Source organism: Oncorhynchus mykiss, chromosome 12 (assembly GCF_057628025.1).
Source record: "Oncorhynchus mykiss isolate SJ-2025 chromosome 12, ASM5762802v1, whole genome shotgun sequence".
NCBI lineage: Eukaryota > Metazoa > Chordata > Actinopteri > Salmoniformes > Salmonidae > Oncorhynchus > Oncorhynchus mykiss.
In genome coordinates, this window is record NC_143033.1 from 70,908,629 (window position 1) to 70,930,324 (window position 21,696).

Sequence of the window (21,696 nt, forward strand, 5' to 3'; positions counted from 1 at the left end):
CACAAGGACATAAATAGCTTACACCCAACTTACACGACGAGTGTAAATTTATGAGAAAACGTGTGGCAACGAATACCTGCTAGTAAATGTCAAAAGCCCTGCTAATGAGGACGTATCATTTTCAAAACGATTTATGATGTTGTACGTTTTACGCCAGAGGCTAACAAGAGAAGGGAGCACTAAATTGACAATTGACTGATAGGAAGTTTGTGGTAGCAGTAGCCAAGGCCTTGAGAGGTTACTGAAAATCATTAGACAAAAAGTTGTCAGACACTTTTTCACTTGAGCCGCGCGCACTGAAAGTTGTTGTTCCTTGATGGTGTGTAATTTTTCAGCCTCCTTGAGTGCGTAAAACGCACACCTCACAAACACAGGCAGGCGCGCGCACAGACATATACTACAGCTACACAGCCACTTACACACATTATTTGACAGTACACTTAATCTAACAGTGGCGTAACATGAATTGCTATTTTGTGAGCATCATTTTCTCAGACTAGATTTACTTGTTTGCTGGGTGGGCAGTAGGCAGCTGTAAGGCCCACTGAAACTATTCAACAAGCCAGTTCAGAATGTTAGACAATGGCGTTTCAATAACAAAACAACACAACCTAACATCGCAAACCAAGAGCTAACCAACTATTAGCATCGTATTATTTAGGGTGTTTGCAACATTCGGAGGCATTTCTGCGATACTAATATAAGCCAGTGAACACAGGGCAGGGACCAGGAAATCATGCAGAAAGTGATTTCTTTCTACCCGAGGACGGAGTAAAATAATCCAACGCCCCCTCTCTCTGTTTTAACACAATACCGCCTAATGAATATTCAGATGTCTTAAATTATGGTTTTATTGAGGTCGTATAGCAATAAAAGATCTGCGCAGGCAAAGCGGTGTAAAGCATAGTTCAGGAAGTCGCTCTGGCCACTTCGCAACGACACTGTTTAAAGACCGTTTAGCGCAATTATTAGGTGGGAGCAAAGCCCCATTCCTTTCTCCCTTCCTCTTCTTTTGAAAACATACATTTTAAGCTCACGTACCTGAGCTTCTCATCCAGGGGTAGATCCGTAAACTGTCCTCGTTCTGTCTCTGCTCCGCCTTACCGCAGCTGGACACTTTGGACGGGTCACCACCGGAGCAAATCATGGAGAGGTCGGGGTGTTCAAAGTGGGAGCAGTGCATGTTCAGAGAGCCGGTGCCCAGCCCATATGCAGAGGGATACATGCTTCGGGTTTGGGTGGGCATGTTCCCTGCGTTATTGTACAGTCCCGACAGTGTGGAGGAAGAGGAGGAGAAGCCTGCACCGCCGGAGCCCGAGACATAGCTGCTGGCGCCTGGTGAACTGGACGCAAAGGCGCAAGAAGTTTGCTCGGGAAAGACCCCACTTGGAAAAACCGAACTTGCAGCTTGATATTTGGAAAACAAAGCGTTCGCATAATACAATGAACTCATAATTTGACCGGTGATTTGTAGGCCGGGAGGTTTTAGTGTCGGTTTTACGAGGTACTGTGATATATTACAGAATTACAGTCTAGATTTACACCAAAAATCACCCCTTTTTCCTCAGGGGCCACGTGACGAGGGCCATGTGATACAAACTCATCCAATAACAACAGGGCTTCCTACAAGCTCAGCTAATGTGGAAAAAAAGTGCACCACTGACCATACAAATAAAAATACTTCAGTCTATTCACTGTATGCCGAACGGTAGGCCTACCTCCAATCAGGGAACTAACTAGAACACAAACAAATCGATGGTCAATAGAATATATTATGTAATCACCCGGCGCGATGCACAATGATAAAAAGGCCCGATCCTTACAAATATCCAAATGAATATATACAATGTCCTCGACTTCTCGTTAGCTACCCCACAAATAAGAAAAACCTATTTGTTTGCATATTGATTTTACTTATCCTTGTCAGCGGTGGGATCTCTCAGCAAGTTCCTCTGTCTGTTATCCTGGTCTCTGCGCACGCAGCCTGAACTTTGTCCGTGGACCAGTGGTGCCCACTCGGGCCCGTTCTAGAAGAATTTCTGCTTTCGAGCATCCCTCTAACACAAGCACTTTAGCTTTTACGGAACAGGGGGGCCAGGAGCTGTCTCGAGTCGCCTCGTGCCACTTACCACCCTATCGCAGTGTTTGACAGGATTCACCTGGCGCACAGGTGCTTTTATGCACCTTTTTTTTTCTTTCCTTTCTCCAATAAAACTCAACATAAATGTGACTGTTATTGGAAGTGAAATGTCATCACGTGTTCTTCTGAAGTGGGTCATATGATTTAGCCAGCCTTTACAGTGTGGTTCCACATGCCACGGCCTTATCTACGTCAACATTGTGTGGAGATGAACACGTACGACACAATTCTGACCATGCGTCATCCTACATGGTTAGATGTATGCACCCAGTATCCATAAATAGTTATTGGTTTGGTGAAGGTTTTGATGCACTTGTGTCATTTTGGGTGAGATTACTAATTGGCCGAGTCAGTCTGTGTGGTGACGGTGGCTATTGGGATTCACACCTTGAGAGGAAATTAAGCAGAGAACAGCAATGATGTCACAGATCCTCGCTTGTAAACTTTATTGTGTCCTCTGTCTTCCGCCGTTTCCAGGTTTAGACAATAGAACAAAGTGATGAAGAACAATAAAGCGTATCATCAAGTCCCCATAAACTAATTCACGAGTAGCCTAGAGTACACATTCTGATTGAACGAGGGGTCACATGACATCCTTTTTTATTTCCATTGTATTTTTATTCATTTTTATTTTTTTGCACTGTGCGCATGCTTACCCAAATAAGGAAGACAACAAAATACCATCAATCAAAACGAACTAAGGAAGGACAAGTGTAAAAAGAGGATAGCCTACAGCATAAATAGGCAGTTTCATGTTGTTGGAATTCATTATTCTCTACGTCATCATAACATTGAAGTGAGAACAGTAAAAATTGCACAATTTAACTTAAAAACTATACAGCTGCCAAGATAATTGTTAATGTCAAAATTCTAACAATAAAAATGTTTGTTTTTTTCACGATAAATGTTCCACAAAGAAAGGACGCTATTTTTAACACAATAATACTTTCCAACAGCAGATAAAAAGTACAAATGCTTAATTTCCCGTTCAAATGTTTCGTTTTGTCTCCCAACAACCACAATGTGAATGGTCCTGTCCTTTGTCACCGCCAGGAGACTTTCCCATCGATTGAATCAAACCGTGAACGACTAGCCAAAGACTGCCATTTTCCGAGACAAAACCACATGCTGGCTCCTCTTTCCTTATCGCTCTCGCTGCCTTTTCCGCGGTGCTGATTTTGACCCCCCAGTCTCCCTATAGCTTACATTTGCTTGGCTTTGTCGCAGTCTTCCCCGGACGAGTGTGTCCCCGCGCCCTGCTCCTTCTGTCGTTTCTCCTTCTCGATCTCTTCCTGCTCTGTCTTACTGCTGGGGAACTTGTCCTTGTTGTTTTCCTTTTTCCATTTCATCCTCCTGTTCTGAAACCAGATTTTGACCTGTCTCTCGGTCAGTCCCAGGGCGTGCGATACCTCGATTCGCCGCTTGCGGGTCAGGTAGGGGTTGAATAGGAACTCTTTCTCTAGCTCCAGTGTCTGGTAACGGCTGTAGGTCTGTCGGCCTCGCCTTCGTCCGGCAGCTGTTGGCAAAATGAGGGGACATGTTTGAGGAACACATACAAATAGCCATTACGAATAGCCTATACAAGTTCACAAATACGATCCTCTTATCTCCATCCCCAATATCCCCATAAGCAATTGTTATTGTCTTTCGGCCTACAAAGTGAAGCTATCAATTATAAAATCCACTCGTTTTTATATCCCCAAGGTTACTTAAACCTAGATTGACTTGAAGTGATTTAGCAGCACTGCAATACAATTCAAATGATTGGATGTTCAATGTCCACACATTCATAGGATATGAAGTCAAATCCAAAGTAAATCATGTCTGACGTCCACACATAGGATACTCAATGCATTAGGTGAAGCTATAAAGCGCCTAACCTGTGGGAAATGGCCACCTTGTAGCGAAATAATCCCAGAGACCACTGTAAGTCGTAAAAGCGAGTAGTAAAACTTTAACCGGGGTGAGAAGTAAGAGAATCAGCTGCGGGCCAGCTCGCACACGGAGAGAAAATCTTTGCTCTCCTCTCTATTCCCCTCTCTCTTGTATATGGCGGGGTCATTAAACTGTAAAGTGATTCGCAAGTTTTGGACACCATAAAACCATAAAAGCACCGTCTCTCTCCTTTTAAACACAGGAAATGTACCTCAGCCCTACTTGCGGATGGTGTAAGGTTTAACATTTGATCCCTTTCCCTCTTTTTATGCATACCCACAAGCAGTGTTTCAGTTTTAGCTCTGACTTACATTGCGGTCTCATCCACGGGAATAACTGCGTTGGAGAGGGGCTCTGTTCAGTGCTCTCCGTCTCGTCCCCGATGCCACCAGCCGCTAGCTTGCAGTCGTTGTACTGGACCAAATCCGCGTCCTGGGGTCCAAAAAGGGTTTGCCTCTGGAGAGCGTCGTACCCGTAGAAGTTGCCCGGCTCGCCATGGCATGTTACGGCGCAGGGACTCTGTTGGTAAGGGGCACTGGAGAGCGTGGACGCGCCGTGGTGGTAAAATTCCTGGATTTGAGGGGGGTGTTGGAAAGTTGCTCCAGTGCCTGGTCCATACACTACTGTGGGTCTACTCCCAAGGTCCTGCGCAAACCCGCACTCGTAATAATTGGGACGTAAAGAGTCTCCACTCTTGTATTTGGAGAAGAGAGAGTTGACAAAATATGAACTCATCTTTTGTTGTTGTTGGTTTTGTTGTTGTTTGTGATTATAAAGACTCAAGAGCTCGAGAGGAAGGCAATTGACGAGTTCTTGGGTAAAAAAAAAAAAGAACCCGAGCTAGTTCGCAATATATGGACCGATGTTGTATTTCAAAACACTCAATCTAAATAGCTGGAGCCACAATCATGCCGATTCCATAAAATCGTCTCCACTGAAATGCTCCTGCATCACAATTCCGGTATGAGGTGCCAGTTCACAAACAGTTTTCTGTGATTTACTCCGCTGCAAATGAGTTGTTTCATATTTTGCGGTGTCTTTTCACGATAATTTGCATCTATTATCGGGTCCTCATCTCATTGGCTTCTCGCATCCCACACGGACACTGCTCTGCTCTGCGGGCTTCTGATATGGAAGGAGTGAGAGAATGAAAAAGGGAGAAAAAGAGAAAGGGAGAGAGACGGAGAGGGAGCAAGGGACTAAGGGAAAGAGAGGGGGGTCGGGGAGAGAGGAGGGGAGAATATGCGCATTAATATATTCAAGCGGGTAAGTTAATGAGAAATCTGCCGCTTCGCATCAGATCAAATACAGAGCACCCCCCACCCCAACGTACCCACTCTAAAAACCTCTCTTAAAGAGATTGATTTTTAGCATGTAGGCTGGCTAATGGTCAACCTAAAGGGATGCACATATAGCCTACTCATTCATTTCTAAATTCTAACGAGGTGGGTTCCTCTTTTTCGAAAATGTCAGGGTCGCCCTGGCAAATTGTGAAAGTACACGATGTAATTGGTATCAGTTTTAACAAGTCCTATAAATGTAATTGCAGTTCTAAAACAACTTGTCAAAGCCCCGGCACCAGCGTCTGAGGCTTGTTGAGAACAAATGAGGTAGTCAGATTTAACATTTTGATTATCGTATTTTTATAAATATGATATTCATAAAGATGTGATGTCTGGAAGGCGCGCCACTCGTGGTATAATGGAGAAAGTGGTTGTAAATGGTTTAACAAACTATAAAATGCAATAAACGCTGAGGCTGTTTGTTGTTTACACCTAGCATCAAAAAAGCTGTTAGGATTTTATGAGGTTCCACGACCAAAGCCATAAATGCTTCACTTGGAGCAATTTCACCGATACAGAAATATTCAAGTATTTCATTGTCATTTTAGTTGTGTTTTCCATACGGACTGTCATTATAGAAGCTGATATTTTAACCCTTAGACGTATTTTCTGGAATAACTAACGAGGGGACAATTTGTGGAAAGGTTGTGTTCGTTAATGACCTCATAAAAACGAAAATATTGTTAGGATTGGGACTAAAATCAGTTTTAAAGAGAATATAGACCTGTCTATACGTGATTGGTTTAAGAAATAGGCTGAGCGTAGTTTGCATTTACTAAATGAAGCCAAGGAGGAGTGTCTTCAAGCATTTTATTCAGAGTTCTAGTATTAGGACAACTAGCCTAGATAATTAAGATTATGATAACATTTCTTAGTTAGGCTATATTAGCCGATATATGACTTACGATTTTTGTTATTCTTGCGTTATGCAGTTTTCCGATATTATGTAAGATACAGGCCTATATGTTCAGGATTGTTGAAATGATGTGAGGAAATATCTATTTTATGTGCATTATTTTATTCCTAGTGTGCGTATGCAGGTATTAGCCCTGCTAGGCTACTGTCAAACGTAACCGTTGCCATTTTTAAAACATATTATTGACAAAGGAGACCTGAAGAACTGAATGAGGACTACCCTTTGACCGTGTATTTGGAAAACTATAAAATGTATGTTATGTGAATGTCCAATTTACAGTAGGACAATTTGTCTGCCATGTTCATATTGTATAGCATGTGCATTCACGATAGGTTACGTTAAGGAGTGTCCTGCAATTGTAATAAAGGTTCTAACCCAAACCAATTAGCTATATATTAGAATTATAACGAACTTTCAAATTAGCTACACTGAATGAAATGTTATCCTTTACATATCAGGGGGTTCTAATGTAAATTCAAACATATTTCACAGCGCTAAAGCGTTACCAATGTAGAGCTGAACCCAATTTAGCGGCATTTTACATCTAGTATGACGATTTACAGCACGAGTCTGTTATTTCCATATTTCGTTACATTATGAAAAACATCAATATGAACATCGTTTTTCGATCAAAAATAATGAATATAATAGTTGTACTACAAAGTATAACATATTGCAGTCGAATAACAATAAATCATAAAACCCTTCACAACATTCGGTTGATTTGAATAATTATTCCCAAAGTCATGGACAACAACTTTAAACCAACAGAAGATAAATTATTTAAAATTAGTAGGCTATATAATCTTCTCAGAAGAGCTGTGCCCTCTATATAAGTGCTTTAGGGCAAATAAATTATTTCTAGGCTAATAACATTTCTGAAGAAGCAAGCAAATAGTTAAAATCATTGTCAATGCGCTTCTATTTCACTATCCAAATACAAAGGCCTTTATTTGAAATCTTACCATAAAATAGGAGAAACATATAGGCCTATATTAATCTTCTTGCCGCCATTCAAAATCTCTTCAAGAGGCTCTCTTGGCCCACGTTTAGGTGGTGTAAGTGGCATGTCTGAGTTTTCTAAGGACTTCCGGATAGGCGGACAACACAGTGGTGGCTTTCTTTCGTGGACCAACATCGCCATCAAGAGGCCGTTTTTAGGTGTGCCGCAGGGATTTAAGATTATTACCAGTTTATGATTCTATAAAACACGACACATACACTCACACAATGAAGGTATTTCACAACTAAACAGTGAAAGTATAGGCCTTATTTCGGAGAAAAAAAAATATATAAACATATAGGCTACAAGGGCTGTTCCTCTGGTTGAGTCTGAAGACAGTCTGAAGACATGTTAGTCTATACACAGGCCTAATGCCGTCTAGATTAATTAATACAGCTAAAAATGGGTAATTATCTAGGTCTATTTAATTGACAACACATTATCAATTGAGGAATATCTATATGTAGCTTATAAACGTATTTTTGTCAGAAATAATTAGCTGCCGTACATGGGCCTACATATTGTGGAAAATAATAGAACACATATTTGTTTCATTTAAGTTGTTACACTATGAGCTATCTACCTAGTAGAAAGCATACCTTGCATTTGATAATATGCAGACAACAAATGAAACATATAATTTGAGATGCTGTAAGGGAAAAAAATAAAAACACGAAAATGTTCAAATATTTATGTAACTTTGTAATCATATGGCAAGTGAGGTTATTCATTATTTCTAAAACGAATGACGTGTAAACACGAGGGTAAATTATGCTTCAACCATATTCGAAAATAAGAATCATCCGAATATTTATTTTAAGAACATTGACTCAAGCTCATGCTAGGAAATGATAATTTCCATACTTTTGCCAAAGTTGATGGAAAAACATAATCAACAATGTGAATAGAAACACTCATTGACTACGCACATATTTGGGAAGTCTAGCTTGCCGTGATTGAGAAGTCAAAGCAATTTAGAGACAATATAATATTCATTTAGCCCATATGAGTTATGCGACTCCAAAAAATCTTCCCAGATGAAGACAAACTCAACCCCTGTCTGTATTCTCTGCCCCCAGGGTACTCCTGGAACATTTGTTCATATGATCTCTTTACTACATGGTGCAAAAGTAGAGAATATTAACTTATGGACTTACAACCCTTGGCAGTATAACGTCATGATTTTTAATAAGCAGGTCCTGTGGGTTGGAAGCGGAGGGGTGGGCATTTATGTCATTTCTATTGGTTTTTGGTTTTTGTTTCACCTGTCAACCAAAAAAAAAAAAAACTTTAAAAAACTTGCTCACAATACAAATCTGTATGAATAGAAACATTCATTGACTATGCACATATTTGAGAAGTGTAGCTTGCAGAGATTTAAATGCCAAAGAAATTTAGAGACAGTATTATATACATTTTACTTATTACTATTCGTTCATCTCTGGTTATTATTGTTTGGCCTAATTGTAGCCTATAATTATGGTATTTTCTTTGAAAAGTGTCGTAGAGCTAGGCTAATTGTAGGCCTCATAGTGGTAGCAAATAGTGACGAGTGGTAATGATTGTCAAAAAGAGGTTGCAACGATCATAGTAATTTCAGATTTGGTATGACAATCTGGCATATTACAGATACAGATTATTTACTCTATCCAGGAGTTTGCCTTTTTACTCAATGAATGTCTGCAAAATCCGATCATACTGTCATACAACAGAATTACAAACTGAGAACATGGGAAAACAGAGCTTTAACAAGTAACAGAGCTGCACTCTGACCACCTATTATAACCTATTCCATGACCTAACAATGTAAAGTTCTGCCACAAAATGGCCAGCCTAGCCTGGGCGCGAGGTTGTATACAGATTAAGGTTCCCCTATGTCAGACGTCTCGCCAGAATCTTTTTGTGGCGTTTTATGGCACTGCTGTAGGGCGGCCAGGATGCGCTCGGAAGTGAAACAAAGGGAGGCTGCGAGAACACTGGACTCCGGCGGTTCATCTGGAAGTCCAGACCTCGCCACGCAAGCCCCCCCACTCCTAGTGGAATCCGTAAACAACAAACGCAGCAAACAATAAACGACAAAACGCAATGGAACAACGTAAATCCCCAGTCTAGAACGTGGTTTAGGCCTACCCCACGACACCTCGAAACAGTTATTAAGGAGGACTTGAAACTTTTCATTCTCCCGGTGTTTGCTTTACAGCCGTTTAGTTCTTAACCTTCAGAAATTTATACCCTATAAAGTTTTATTGCAGTCATATTATTTTATTGCGGCACACCGCATTGAATTTTCTTTCTCTCTTTTATGACAGTCGGCTTCCCCATCTCCTCCTCCCCAAACGAAAGCCCACATCCTCTTTGCTGTTTGTTTCCTCTTGAAAAATACCATAACAGGCCCAGGATTGGGTGGTACAGAGCCGTAATAACCAATACTGACCCCCTCGACTACTTAAGAAGAAATAGGCCTTTTATTCACATATGCTTGGCGACGCAAAAAACTTCAATGTCTCAGTTGCACATCTGCAAGCCAGTAGTTCTGGTTGGCCCGAACTTCAAGATATATTTTAATTACTACAGGCTGCAGGGATTCAGAGAATAACACCCAACAATGTTATTGTGCATTCAACCTCATGTAGCCTATATTCAGTTTCCAGAGTTCCGCGCCCATGTTGTTATTTTCCATTTCTGAAAATAAATCAATGAAACATTTAGCATAATAGTTTATTATAGGATGTTACAGAAGGTTATAGGGTATGAATTGTACCATTATGCACCACATTGTACCAAAATATGCGCAATATCTATAAAACTATTTAATCCAAGTTCATGAATAGACTGCTTTTTAGTTCAATATAATGCATAGACTCGTTATGCAAAGGGTTGGGCATTTGCTGGGCGTGCCATTTTTTGGAAAGACGCGTTCAAAAATCATACAGTTTTCTTTGCGTTCATCTTTGGAAAAAAGGGAACATGGGCCTTAGAATCATAACCTACCTCACAAGTCATGTGTCACAGGCCTCATGATTAGTATTTTCCTCGCACAATACAGCACAGCCGATTTGTTTCATTCCACGTCCTTCCCTAACCCCTTCTCGGGTTCTACCCAGAGTGGCACGTTTTAAATACACATAACCAAAACTTTAAATTTTCATAAACGTATGAGATGAAGACTTCAAGATAAACATTGCCATAGGGTCATCTTAATGGATGCTAGGGTCTAGGGCTATCTTCTTCAGGGAACCATGTGCACACTTGGCCAAATTGACTCCTTTCCTTCAAGTACAATTCAAGACAAATGCTCCGGCGCACGAGACATATTTTGAACACATGCTCCTCCTAAAAGATGAATTGAATTTGGAAATATGAAAAGGCTCAAACTTGTTTTGTTCTCACTCACACGCAGAGAAGGCGCATATGCGCCCTATTTTGCGCACTCTCGAGACTTTCTCACTGTCTAAAATGAATTGGCTATCATAAATACAATTGCTTTATTTTCATTTTAATCTCATATCAATTCCATTAAGTTATCAATAGCAGTAAAAAAGTGCCGAGACAATGTTCTAATGTAAACTATTTTTTTAATACGAATCCAACATCAGCAGTGCTATCTCACAGATAAACAACACAGGACTGAATACAATTTACATGAGAGACACAAGAGATTAATGTGATATAAAAAAAGACTGAGAGGGGGTTAGTAGTTTCTGGAGTCGGTGCTTACAGCGTTGCTGTTATTAAAAATGAAGAGTCCAACTGAGATGACCTGAAGGCCTCTATAATGAAAGCTGCGAGGCTCGAGCGCATGGAGAGACAATAGGGTCTAATGCTCCTTAATATTCAGAATGAAGGACAGCCATGCGCGCGACTCCAGAAACGCCACCCATTTCATATCTCACTGAAAATGCATCATAAGAGTTTCCCAGGATGTTTGTAAGTACTCCCACAAACAAACAAACAAAAATACATGTACACCAAATAAGTACATCATTCCTTATTGTATCGACAACACGGTTAAATCCATTAACGCTCAGTACATTCTGGACAAGAACATGTAAACAATATCTAAAACTGGAAAAATGACTTCTGCTCATTCAACTCCGATGTCATTTCCCAAAACACCAATTTTTAACATATGCAACTCATTCCAATTAAAACAATCGAGGTTATTCACCTAGTTCTATTTACAATCAATTAGAAATATTACCATCCAAAAACTGCTTTTCTTCAAATAGATTTCATTTTCAAAACACACAAACGTAAAGAAATAAATTACATTTCATTATGATATTAGGCATGCGCTAACAATGTAAACATTTTTATTCTTAGACAATGTAGGCTTGTTTTTCTTCGACGGATGTTATATCCTGTATTTAAGCGCATATGAGTAAATCTTTTCATGGCATATATCAAAACGAGAGAGAGTGTAAACGGGCGGGTTATTGAAGGCCCTTTCATTTCCACGTAAATGTTTAAAAACGTTCCACTGTTAGAATGCACAGTCATTAGATGAATGCAAGATGGCTACAGGCCAATGGGTCTGCTGACCTTATATTGGCAGACCGAACTATATAAAACTAGGCTTAATCCCAATCACGAACAAGGTTCCATATTGAATGTGAAGTAGCATGTTGCATATTATGCTTCAAGGAAATATACCATGTCGCGCTATCTACCCGAAAACACGTATTCCTGTTTAATTTCCACATCAAAGTAGTCTAAAATATTTACTCTCAGTAGCGGCTTAAACTCTTTAAGTTATGTTTTTAGAAATTACACAACGAAATAGTAACATTGGCCGCAAGGAAATGTTAAAGGATAAATACCCCATAGACCAGGGTTCTCCAACCCTGTTCCTGGAGAGCTACTGTCCTGTAGCTTTTCACTCCAACCCTCATCTACCGTACCCGATTCTAATATTTAGCTGGTTGATAAACTGAATCAGGTTAGTTACAACTGGAGTTGTAGTGAAAACCTACAGGAGAGTACCTCTCCAGGAACAGGGTTGGATTATTACGCACTTTTACGCACAAGGAACTTGAAGGTAAAATGATGCACATGTAGAAAAAAGAGACACATATAAGAGTGTGCACATACCTGTTGAGTTAGTATTTAAAGGGATTACAACACATACATGGAACCCTGATATTTTACTAAAAACGAGCCAGTCAAAGGGGCTCTGGGGGATGTGACTCTACAAGGAATTATAAATAATACACTAATAATAATAATAATAATAATAATAATAATAGGCCAACCCCTTTACACTAGCTTATTAATCGATTTACAATATAACATAATTGGGGCGACTGAGTTGGGGGAACTGCTGCTCGAATAATAAAATAATGTATTTTTCGTGAAAGACCAGTTATGTCCGGCGCATCTATGGAGCTGAAGAGAGGAATGGAGCGAAAAAACTAAAAGATAAGACTAAATGCAGGTCGCACACTCCCTTTAACTACAACCGTTTCTCTTATGTATTAATGACCACACGGAACCGACGTTTCAGCACCTCCATGCCTCTCCTGATGAAGCGTTGGTGTCATGCGTAAAGCAATAAATAAGTGATAAAAGTAGTGCTTGAGAAAGAGCCGCGTGAATCCACCCTCCTTTCTACTATATAATGTAATATATGCTATTTAGCAGACGCTTTTATCCAAAGCACTTACAGTCATGCGTGCATCCATTTTATGTAAGGGGTGGTCCCGGGAAACAAACCCACTTCCCTGGCGTCACAAGCGCCATGCTATACCAACTCAGCTACAAAGGACCATAAGAGTTTTCTCTACTGGTCTGCGCTTCTATAATATCAGAGGGTGTTTTTCACATCGCTATGGAAAATAATAAAAACAAGCTTCCTGCACCCCCACTTTACCCATGACAGTCCATGTATGCCTATTTAAGGAAAAAGTCACGCGAAAGCAGACTCTTTGTGATGGTGGTGTTTTTAATATAACTCCCTTTTTTTCTTAATCCTTGGGTTGGTCCTTATTCATTTTCTTCATTTTCATCCGTCGGTTTTGGAACCATATTTTGACTTGTCTCTCGGTCAAGTTCAGCGAGCGTGCTACCTCATGCCTTCTGTCCCGGGTGAGGTACATGTTGAAGAGGAACTCTTTCTCGAGCTCGAGGGTTTGGTATTTGGTGTAAGGGCACCGCTTCTTCCTGGAAGACCGGGCATGCAACCAGTTGGCAGATGGGTCATCTACAAGGGAAAGTCAGACAGACACATTTAGTAAAGGGTTAACAAACACAGACCAGAATAGGCCCGAGACTAGCAAGCCTAATAACATAACTAAATACAAACATGCGTGCCGTGCTAACAAGATTTCCATGCCAATGCTATACATAATTGGGGTTAAAGTGATATCAAAAGCCAAATCTCATATTGCTCCAAATGGAACAGTGTTCGGTAATGTAATGGAGCAGAGAAGAGAGGAAAGTAGTTCCTCACCTCCCCTCAGGCCGAAGGTGACCTTGGTGGGTCTTGTAAATGGGTTTAGAGGACAGGCAGTTCCTTCACTGTACATGTTTACCATGAAAGTACTTCCTGGACCGCAAGGTGTCTTTTCACGTTACCGTAACAATATCATACATGGGAAACACAAAGAGAATGGAAAAGGTCCTCGTGTTCCTCACCCCACTAGACCTTGAAAATCACCCTGTTTGTGAGAAGTGCACTCTACATGGATGGAACACTTGGAATGTGATGTTATCTCGTAAACTGTGATTATCCGTATCCCGTAGTTTTTTTGTTGTTGTTGGTCAAAACCTCCAATCATTGCAATGCACTCCACCCTTCAGCTTGGTTAGCAGGCCTCAGCCGAATGCAATTAGGGAAGAAAGCGCAGCATCCTTATGAGGAGAAGCGATCCTCCCCCAACAGAGCCAAAAGCATTCGAACTATGAGAGACGTGTAGTGAGCAACAGAGGCTAACCCAAACAAAAATGCAGTCCCCCTCAAATGCGGTTGCTTTGGAAAGTGGATGATCTCCTTTTTATGGGAAATGTTCCAGGGGAAATATTTCTTGCTGTCTCCGTGGAGACGCCTCTCCTCTCTGGTGGCTTTCTCGGGAATGCATGCTATGTATTTTCATGTAGGCCCATCTACATTTCTTCTCAGTTGCTTTTGGTATAACATCACTGTGTAGAGCCTGCATGTTGGGCTACCATGGCATTCAAATGGCCTTGAAAAGCTTAAACTGAGAATGCCGTGATTACTGAAAAGGCAGTGGGGATATAAATCTCACAGGCATGGCATTGGAACGATTGCATCTGCAAGTGGACACCAATACCTGTTCCGGGGCACTAGAGGTAGAAGTGGGCTTTGTGACACGCAAAGTGGTGCTTCGCATTCCCCAAGTACATAATCACCTAGTGTCATTCATCCCGTGCAAAGACAGGGCTTTTCCTGTCACTGCATGACAAACCATCCAGTGCTATCCCATAACGCGTATGGATATGTGAAGGGTTATAGCTGTGGCCAATGGATCTGGGCATTTCTACAGATAAAAAAAATTGGGCTCATTGAAGCCGATGGCCATTTCTCCTAGGCTACATACATGTAACCAATGTAGGGAAATCCAATCGGCCCATGCCCCTAGACACGCACTTTAATACCACATCAACGGTCTCCAATATCCTAAATCGTATGATGCAATCCTATTTTTATCATGAAAGGAAATACCCCCCCGGGGATGATTGATAACCCTGTAAACCTATCCGTTGCCGGCGGACACGTCGGAGATAGAGGTGTGCCATCTAAATACTTATGAGACAGCTCAAAGACATGATCTGCAACAATGCAAGTTTAAGAGGGTATTGTCGCTGGATAATCATGGGGTGGGGGTCTGATTTGTGACGAATGTTGGGATGGAAACACATAATGGCTACAGACCGTTATAATACCATCATGTCTCTTTGCAATTTTACCTTAATAGTCTGAGAAATTGACCTTTCGTATATGCCAAGAGAGATTCGTTATTGCATTTCTCTACGATAAGGTTGCATCGTATTTTATATATTTTTTTCCCCGAACTGTCCCAGGGAGCCAACATACAACAATTAATAGTGATGTTTGCTGGTCTTATAACTTAATAAACTTCTGGGGCAATAACTTTTTTCACTCACGAGCCGCTGCTAGCACAAAGAGGGACGTGTAATTCCCAACTTCATTGCCTTTGCACGTAGTTTATTCTGGAATGCCGCCCAGGACAACACAAAGGGGAATTCTGTTGTGCACCATCCATTAGAGAGTTCACGTTTGCGTAAACCCATTTTGTGGATTAAAATCAATGTTCGTCTCCACCGTCAGTCCATGCTACTCGAAAATGACCATCAGTCAGAACCTTGACCGATCCAATTAAGGTTATGCCTCAGATAGCCTATATTTATGGTATATCTCTGTTTCCCGGTGCACCAAAACGTTACCGGGCGAGCACGCACAGCCTATTTCAACAAGACCGTGCTTTGCAGAGTAGCACACATAAATAGGTTTCTACTCCGACTCGGCTCCAGGCCTGATTAATAGCCAGCCTGATCTTATGATGCAGTGTTGGTAAAGGACAGAAAATTATTTTTATTCTGTCAAGGCAACCATAGGCATGGCTAGAACAGTGAGTCAACTGAGAGTAGTGACCGACATCCTCCACATAATGTCATATAGCTCAGACAAATGAGTCTGCTAGTAAAAAAAAAAAAAACTGAGAGTCTCACTTGGAAAATGTTTCAGATTATTTTTCTGGTGTTAAAGAGAAACTCTTGCCCACTCAACAGTCCCAAAGGCATCAATAAAACTTGCTTTCCAGAAAATGTCGTCAATGCGGTTTCTTTGCCAAAATAATAATTGAAGAAACGAACATATAGCCCAATCCCCCACACTCCACCTTCTAAACGACATTAAACGTCTATAAATAGACTACTGCCATCAGACGTGAATGAAATAAAAACACGTTTCCCCTTAGAGAGGATATTTACACTCAAATATTGACTAGAGTTAAGAGGGCCTTTCTCTGGTAACTTCTAATTCTGCATTGGATAGACTCTTGGCACATAGTTCAACAGAGGGACGTTTTTCTTGAGGTGTTGTTCAGTTATTACTGGATTAAAACAAGCTGCTGAGAAAATGAACGGCACTAAAGTGCAATTGAGCGCAGAGAACCTGTTCTCAGAGGCTGTGTGCCAAAACTTACACAACTCAGTGTGAAAAGGGCTGCAGTAAAATTATATTCACTCCCAGTTGGTCCCCAAAACTAAGGCAGGTCAGCGCAGAAAACCGCGCACGTGAAATGTCGCACTAATCCAAAACAGAGTATCATCCATATCTTGACCAGATTGTATGTATAAATGTATGATAATAATTCTAACGTAAACATACATAGTAAGTTAGACGCACACTACGGGAACCAGATTTGGTAGTGAGCCTCTATGACTCGCAATCTCTTTGTTCCTGTTTTATGACCGCATTAAAAGCTTTACAGACTGTTCACTTCCTCGTTTTATAACTTACTTTGATCTGGCCCGTCTTTGTCTTCGCTAACTTCACAAATATCCTTATTGTCCTCGAATCCGGAGCCCTGGCTGGAATTCATCTCTCTTGCCGAAGAGGATTCCAAAATGTACTCGTGTCCACCGATTTTGGGGGGTTCCCCGAGGTGTCCCAGTAGCGGCTCCATCTTGACCTGTCCCTGCCCGGGGAGGGACTCCGAGCGCGGAGCGCAGTCGAGCCAAGTGCGTATGTATCGGGTGTCGGTGGAAGGCACGGGCTGAGTCGGGATGTATGGATGGTAAACCGCTGGTAAGCCATTGGAGGCATGGGGGCTGAAAGGGCTCCAGGACGAGCTAAAAACTGGAGGTTTAGGCTGGAAGCTACAAGAGGGGAATTCGGGATGCTCGCCATGTCCCCCCGGTTGCCTGGAGTTGGAATACTGTACATTGGAAAACCTGGCTGAAGTCGGATCTTCGCTCTCGTGACTTATTATAGAGTCCACATAATAGTTGCTCAGAGTTCCAGAAATTGACATTCTCGGACATTATACAAAACACGGTTCATTGAATTCAAAACATGTAGGACAGAAGTCGTTTTTTTTACGCGACTCCCCTTCAACGAGCGCACGAACAAAGTAGAGCTGGGTTGCTGGGGCTGTGCGCTCGGAGCGAAATGATTGGTCAGACTTTTTTCACGACCCTGATAAAGCGTCAATGGGGCGTAAATCAATCCGCCAAGGGGCTGCACCTCTCCTAGCACTGTACATATTTTCCTCTCTAAATAAATTGTCTTGTTTATGCAATATGCAAAATGGGAGTGCGTCCATATATATGTGGGTATCTATAGGCTGTCGTAGAAATATCCAGTTAAATTATGGATCCCAAGGATATTATAAATGCATATTGGAAACAATGGACGACAAATAAGCGACCATATTATTTTCTTAATCAAACTGATACATGCATGCGTTTTATGGAACAAGGCCATTGAATACAATAAGCCTTATCCAATATATTACGTGTATGAATGCCCAATACAGCATCAGAATCAAAGTAACATCACGATACTATTAAGGCGCCATTATTTCTCTATCGCTTTCATCTCTGGATGTCAAATCAAATCAAATGCATCTCTCTTGCCTATCACGTTTTATGTTTCAAATCTTCAGGTTTTAGACCTTTATTAGTTTGTTTTCTTCAAACTTCCGTCTGAGTTTCCTCTGGTGTAGGAAATGTCTATGTTCATGCTTTATTGGCAGATTAACAGTCATGTTTCTTAACGAGCGCATTAAACACTACTGCGTGCCAATCCCCTGTCTTTATAGAATAAACTACTTGAACTTTTTTGGTCGTTTAATACTATAATAAAATGCTACATCAGGCAGCTTTGATTTTTATAGACCTGATATATCGCCTGTGGCGGGGACCGTAAACGACTCTGCTGTAGCATTCCTGCCACTGACAAAAACGCTCACTTCACACTCAGACACAAAAAGTAAACACCGAAGAAATGAGACTAATGAGACTACACCAGGATATTCTAAAACCCAGCGGAAGAGAACCATTTTACTGATACAGGGGAAAGCAAAGAAGACTCGTAAGTTAACGGTTTTGGAGACAGTTCATATTTATTTCTGGCGGCTTTCCACGTATTGTGCATGACTTGTCACATTCAAGCGGGTCAAAGCTTTGGCCTCGGCCTTCACTGCTCTCTCTGCCTTCCACTGGCTCAGGTGCTAGCAACTAATGCATTTCAGCTTCAGAATAACTTCTATCAAGCGCAAAAAGAACAGCAATATAGAAATTACCTACGGCTGATAAAACTTTGCCCTGTGTTTGCACTCGAACATATCTGCATATTTATTGAGCACTAAATATCCTAACAGCTGTTATGTTAAAAATATAGGATAATTGCAAAACACGAAAACATGCGAAAGGGGTATTGGGTAGATGAGACTCATATGTAAGGTGATTTGAATGTTTTTCACTACATAACTTTGGGCCAGTAACCGAAAGGTTGCTAGATCGAATCCTCGAGCTGACAAGGTACAAATCTATCGTTCTGCCCCCGAACAAGGCAGTTAACCCACTGTGCCTAGGCCGTCATTGTGAATAAGAATATGTTCCTAACTGACTTGCCTAGTTGAATAAAGGTTAAATAAAAAACAGCATTGCATGTTGCCTTCCACTGGCTTGAACGTTGCAGTGATCATTTAATTAACGAACTCCACCAAATACCCGCTGTGCAAAGTGCCAACAATTTAATTAGATACATTGGAGTAGTAAACATTGAAAACATTATCTGCAAACCGCACGAAATGTTTAAAAACATGTCAAGAGAAACGTTTAATTAATTGTTGTAGACTATCGTAGTAGACTATAATGCATTGAGCATAAAAATGTACACAAATTAGACTCAGACTATTCTTAATTTATTTTGATAATACAAAATACAAATGCAAATACAATTTAACATGGCAAATTGAGAAATACAGAAATCGTAACAAAATGTAATCATTGGTAAGCAGATAGGCCTACAAGTTACAATAATAAGGATTTGATAACACAAAATGGTTCAATCACCTTAAAACAAACCATGAAATAAACATATTTATCCAAACTTATAATTCATCATCAGATATTTCTTTCTACTACAGAGGCCCTCACTTTTCAATAAGAAACCTGATATTGGCAGGAGTTATAACAGCTATCATATAGCCTCTCCAAAGCTATGGGCAACACTAGTGACGTGGAAGTTAAATGATACCTTATGATTATGCTCAGGTTCTTTATAACTGTTTACAGACACTCATAAAGTCTCTTAAGTGGATTTCCGCACAAGAGAGCTAATCAAATACGTTTTGTGAGTAGCCTACACTCGTAGAAAAAGGTTCTGGATAGAACCAAAAAGGGTTCTATTGCTTGCTTCATACGTAAAGCACCACTAAAGCTTATATGTAGAACCCCCGTAAGGTTCCATATAGAACTCTAGGGTTCCATTCCATACAAGGTTATATATGGAACCAATTTTATTCTATATATAACCTTACGGGGTGTCATATATGAAGCAAGCAGTAGCAGCAGTAGGCCTATATAGGTTAGTAGTAGAAGCTTCAGCATTAGTATAGCGTGCAGCTAATATTAGCCTATATGCTAAATAGTATGAAGTCTGCAGTTCTTTCGGGGATTGTTGCTACTAGCCTAAAGCAGTAAACAGTAACCTACACATTTGAGCAATAACTAGACACAATGAATCAGCGTTACATTTCTGTGGAATGTAAAGTACCAGCCTTTAAGATATTGGACTGCATTATCTATCCTGATCAGATAAAATATAATGACAAATAATATATATATATATATATATATATATAAATATATATATATATATTATTTTTTATATATATATATAACGCAGTATCATGAAGTTGTAGTTGAAATGCAAGTGCCTTTAGCCTTTTCGGCTAGCGTCTAAATAAGGGTCGTGTTTTCGTGAATACTTTGCTGAAATAATATTACAGATGTGGAAGTTTGAAAGTTTGACATGACTGCATACAAACACACTATGTCTGATAATGACCGTTCTGACATGTACATACTCTGTCATCTTTCTGTGAGCCCCCTCTGGATAAGCCTTAAAGGGATACTTCAGGATTTTGGCAATGAAACCCTTTATCTACTTCCCCAATGGCAGATTAACTAATGGATACCATTTTTATGTCTCTGCGTGCAATTTGAAGGAATTGAAGGAATTTGCTAAGGAATTTGCTAACTAGTGTTAGTGCTAGTGTTAGTGCAATTGGTAACTAGCATTAGCACAATGACTGGAAGTCTATAGTAACTGCTAGCATGCTACTCGAAACCATAGACTTTCAGTCATTGTGCTATTGCTAGTTAGCATTGGCTCGCGAAACTACCTCTAACTTCCTTCATAATGTATGCAGGGACATACAAATAGTATCCATGAGTTCATCTAACTCTGGGGAAGTAGATCATAGGCTTCAATGCCAACTGAAATGCAGAATGCAAAGGCAGATAGGGCCTAACCTGTTTTAAATTCATTGCCATTGAACGTGTAAGAATCCGCCTTCAGACCAAGTTAATGAAGTTGTTAGGTTTCATGATGACAGATCTCTCTCTCTCAAACACACACACAACACAGAACTCACACACACACCCCCGAGGGCCTCGCTCTTTGTACCAGTCCAAAAAGTCTATACTCTTTCCCATGAAATCATCAAAACAAACAAGAGAAAGTGTATCAGCCATTCACGTGTAACAGTCATATCCCCAACAGAGACATTCCTGTGGTAACGTTCATGGTAACTCTTGGGTTATAGATGAAGATGTACCTTCGGAAAGTGCCTTCAAAAAGTATTTACACCCCTTTACTTTTTCCACATTTTATTGTATTACAGCCTGAATTTAAAATGGTTAAATTGAGATTTTGTGTCACCTGCCTACACAATAGTCTATAATGTCAAAGTGGAAGTATGTTTTTAGCAACATTGACAAATTAATAAAAAATGAAAACCCCATTGTTATGACAAGCCTAAATAAGTTCAGGAGTAAACATTTGCTTAACGAGTCACATGTTAAGTTGCATGGACTCACTGTGTGCAATAATAGTGTTCAACATTTTTGAACGACTACCTCATCTCTTTACCCAACACAAATAATTATCTGTAAGGTCCCTCAGATTCAACCACAAAGACCAGGGTGGTTTTCCATTGGCTCGCAAAGAAGGGCAACTTGTTAGATGGGTAAAAATAAATATAAAATACATTGAATATTATTAATTGCACTTTGGATGGTGTATCAATACATCCAGTCACTACAAAGATACAGGCGTCTTTTCATAACTCAGTTGCTGGAGAGG

General features: G+C 40.5%; 3 protein-coding genes across 3 annotated transcripts in view; all 3 read right to left on the reverse strand.

Annotated features, from left to right (window-relative positions):
• LOC110538093 (homeobox protein Hox-B7a) overlaps positions 1–2,150 on the reverse strand; it is a 5,909-nt gene extending 3,759 nt beyond the window's left edge. Inside the window, exon 1 of the mRNA XM_021624681.3 lies at positions 1,042–2,150. Within this exon, the coding sequence (XP_021480356.1) occupies positions 1,042–1,453 (412 nt within the window). The 5' untranslated portion in view covers positions 1,454–2,150. The remainder of the gene's footprint in view (positions 1–1,041) is intronic.
• A 414-nt stretch (positions 2,151–2,564) lies between these two features.
• Positions 2,565–7,407, reverse strand: LOC110538095 (homeobox protein Hox-B8a). The gene is made up of 3 exons (XM_021624682.3): positions 7,300–7,407; positions 4,387–5,274; positions 2,565–3,656 (listed from the first exon to the last, which is right to left on the reverse strand). Exons 2-3 carry the CDS (start codon positions 4,808–4,810, stop codon positions 3,343–3,345), a joined length of 738 nt encoding a protein of 245 aa, XP_021480357.1. The 5' UTR covers positions 4,811–5,274; positions 7,300–7,407; the 3' UTR covers positions 2,565–3,342.
• A 3,485-nt stretch (positions 7,408–10,892) lies between these two features.
• Positions 10,893–17,496, reverse strand: LOC110538096 (homeobox protein Hox-B9a). Its single transcript, XM_021624684.3, has 2 exons — positions 16,840–17,496; positions 10,893–13,536 (listed from the first exon to the last, which is right to left on the reverse strand). The coding sequence occupies exons 1-2, from the start codon at positions 17,351–17,353 to the stop codon at positions 13,301–13,303; spliced, it is 750 nt and encodes a 249-aa protein (XP_021480359.1). The 5' UTR covers positions 17,354–17,496; the 3' UTR covers positions 10,893–13,300.
• Between the last annotated feature and the right edge of the window lie 4,200 nt (positions 17,497–21,696).

Bases quoted from the DNA above. Each gene is read 5' to 3' on its own strand.
- LOC110538095 (XM_021624682.3), bottom strand. From the start codon at position 4,810: ATGAGTTCATATTTTGTCAACTCTCTCTTCTCCAAATACAAGAGTGGA. The intron at 3,657-4,386 runs GTAAGTCAGAGC...TTTTGCCAACAG, and splicing joins CCCGTGGATGAGACCGCAAT to CTGCCGGACGAAGGCGAGGC.
- LOC110538096 (XM_021624684.3), bottom strand. From the start codon at position 17,353: ATGTCAATTTCTGGAACTCTGAGCAACTATTATGTGGACTCTATAATA. The intron at 13,537-16,839 runs GTAAGTTATAAA...TTTCCCTTGTAG, and splicing joins CAAAGACGGGCCAGATCAAA to ATGACCCATCTGCCAACTGG.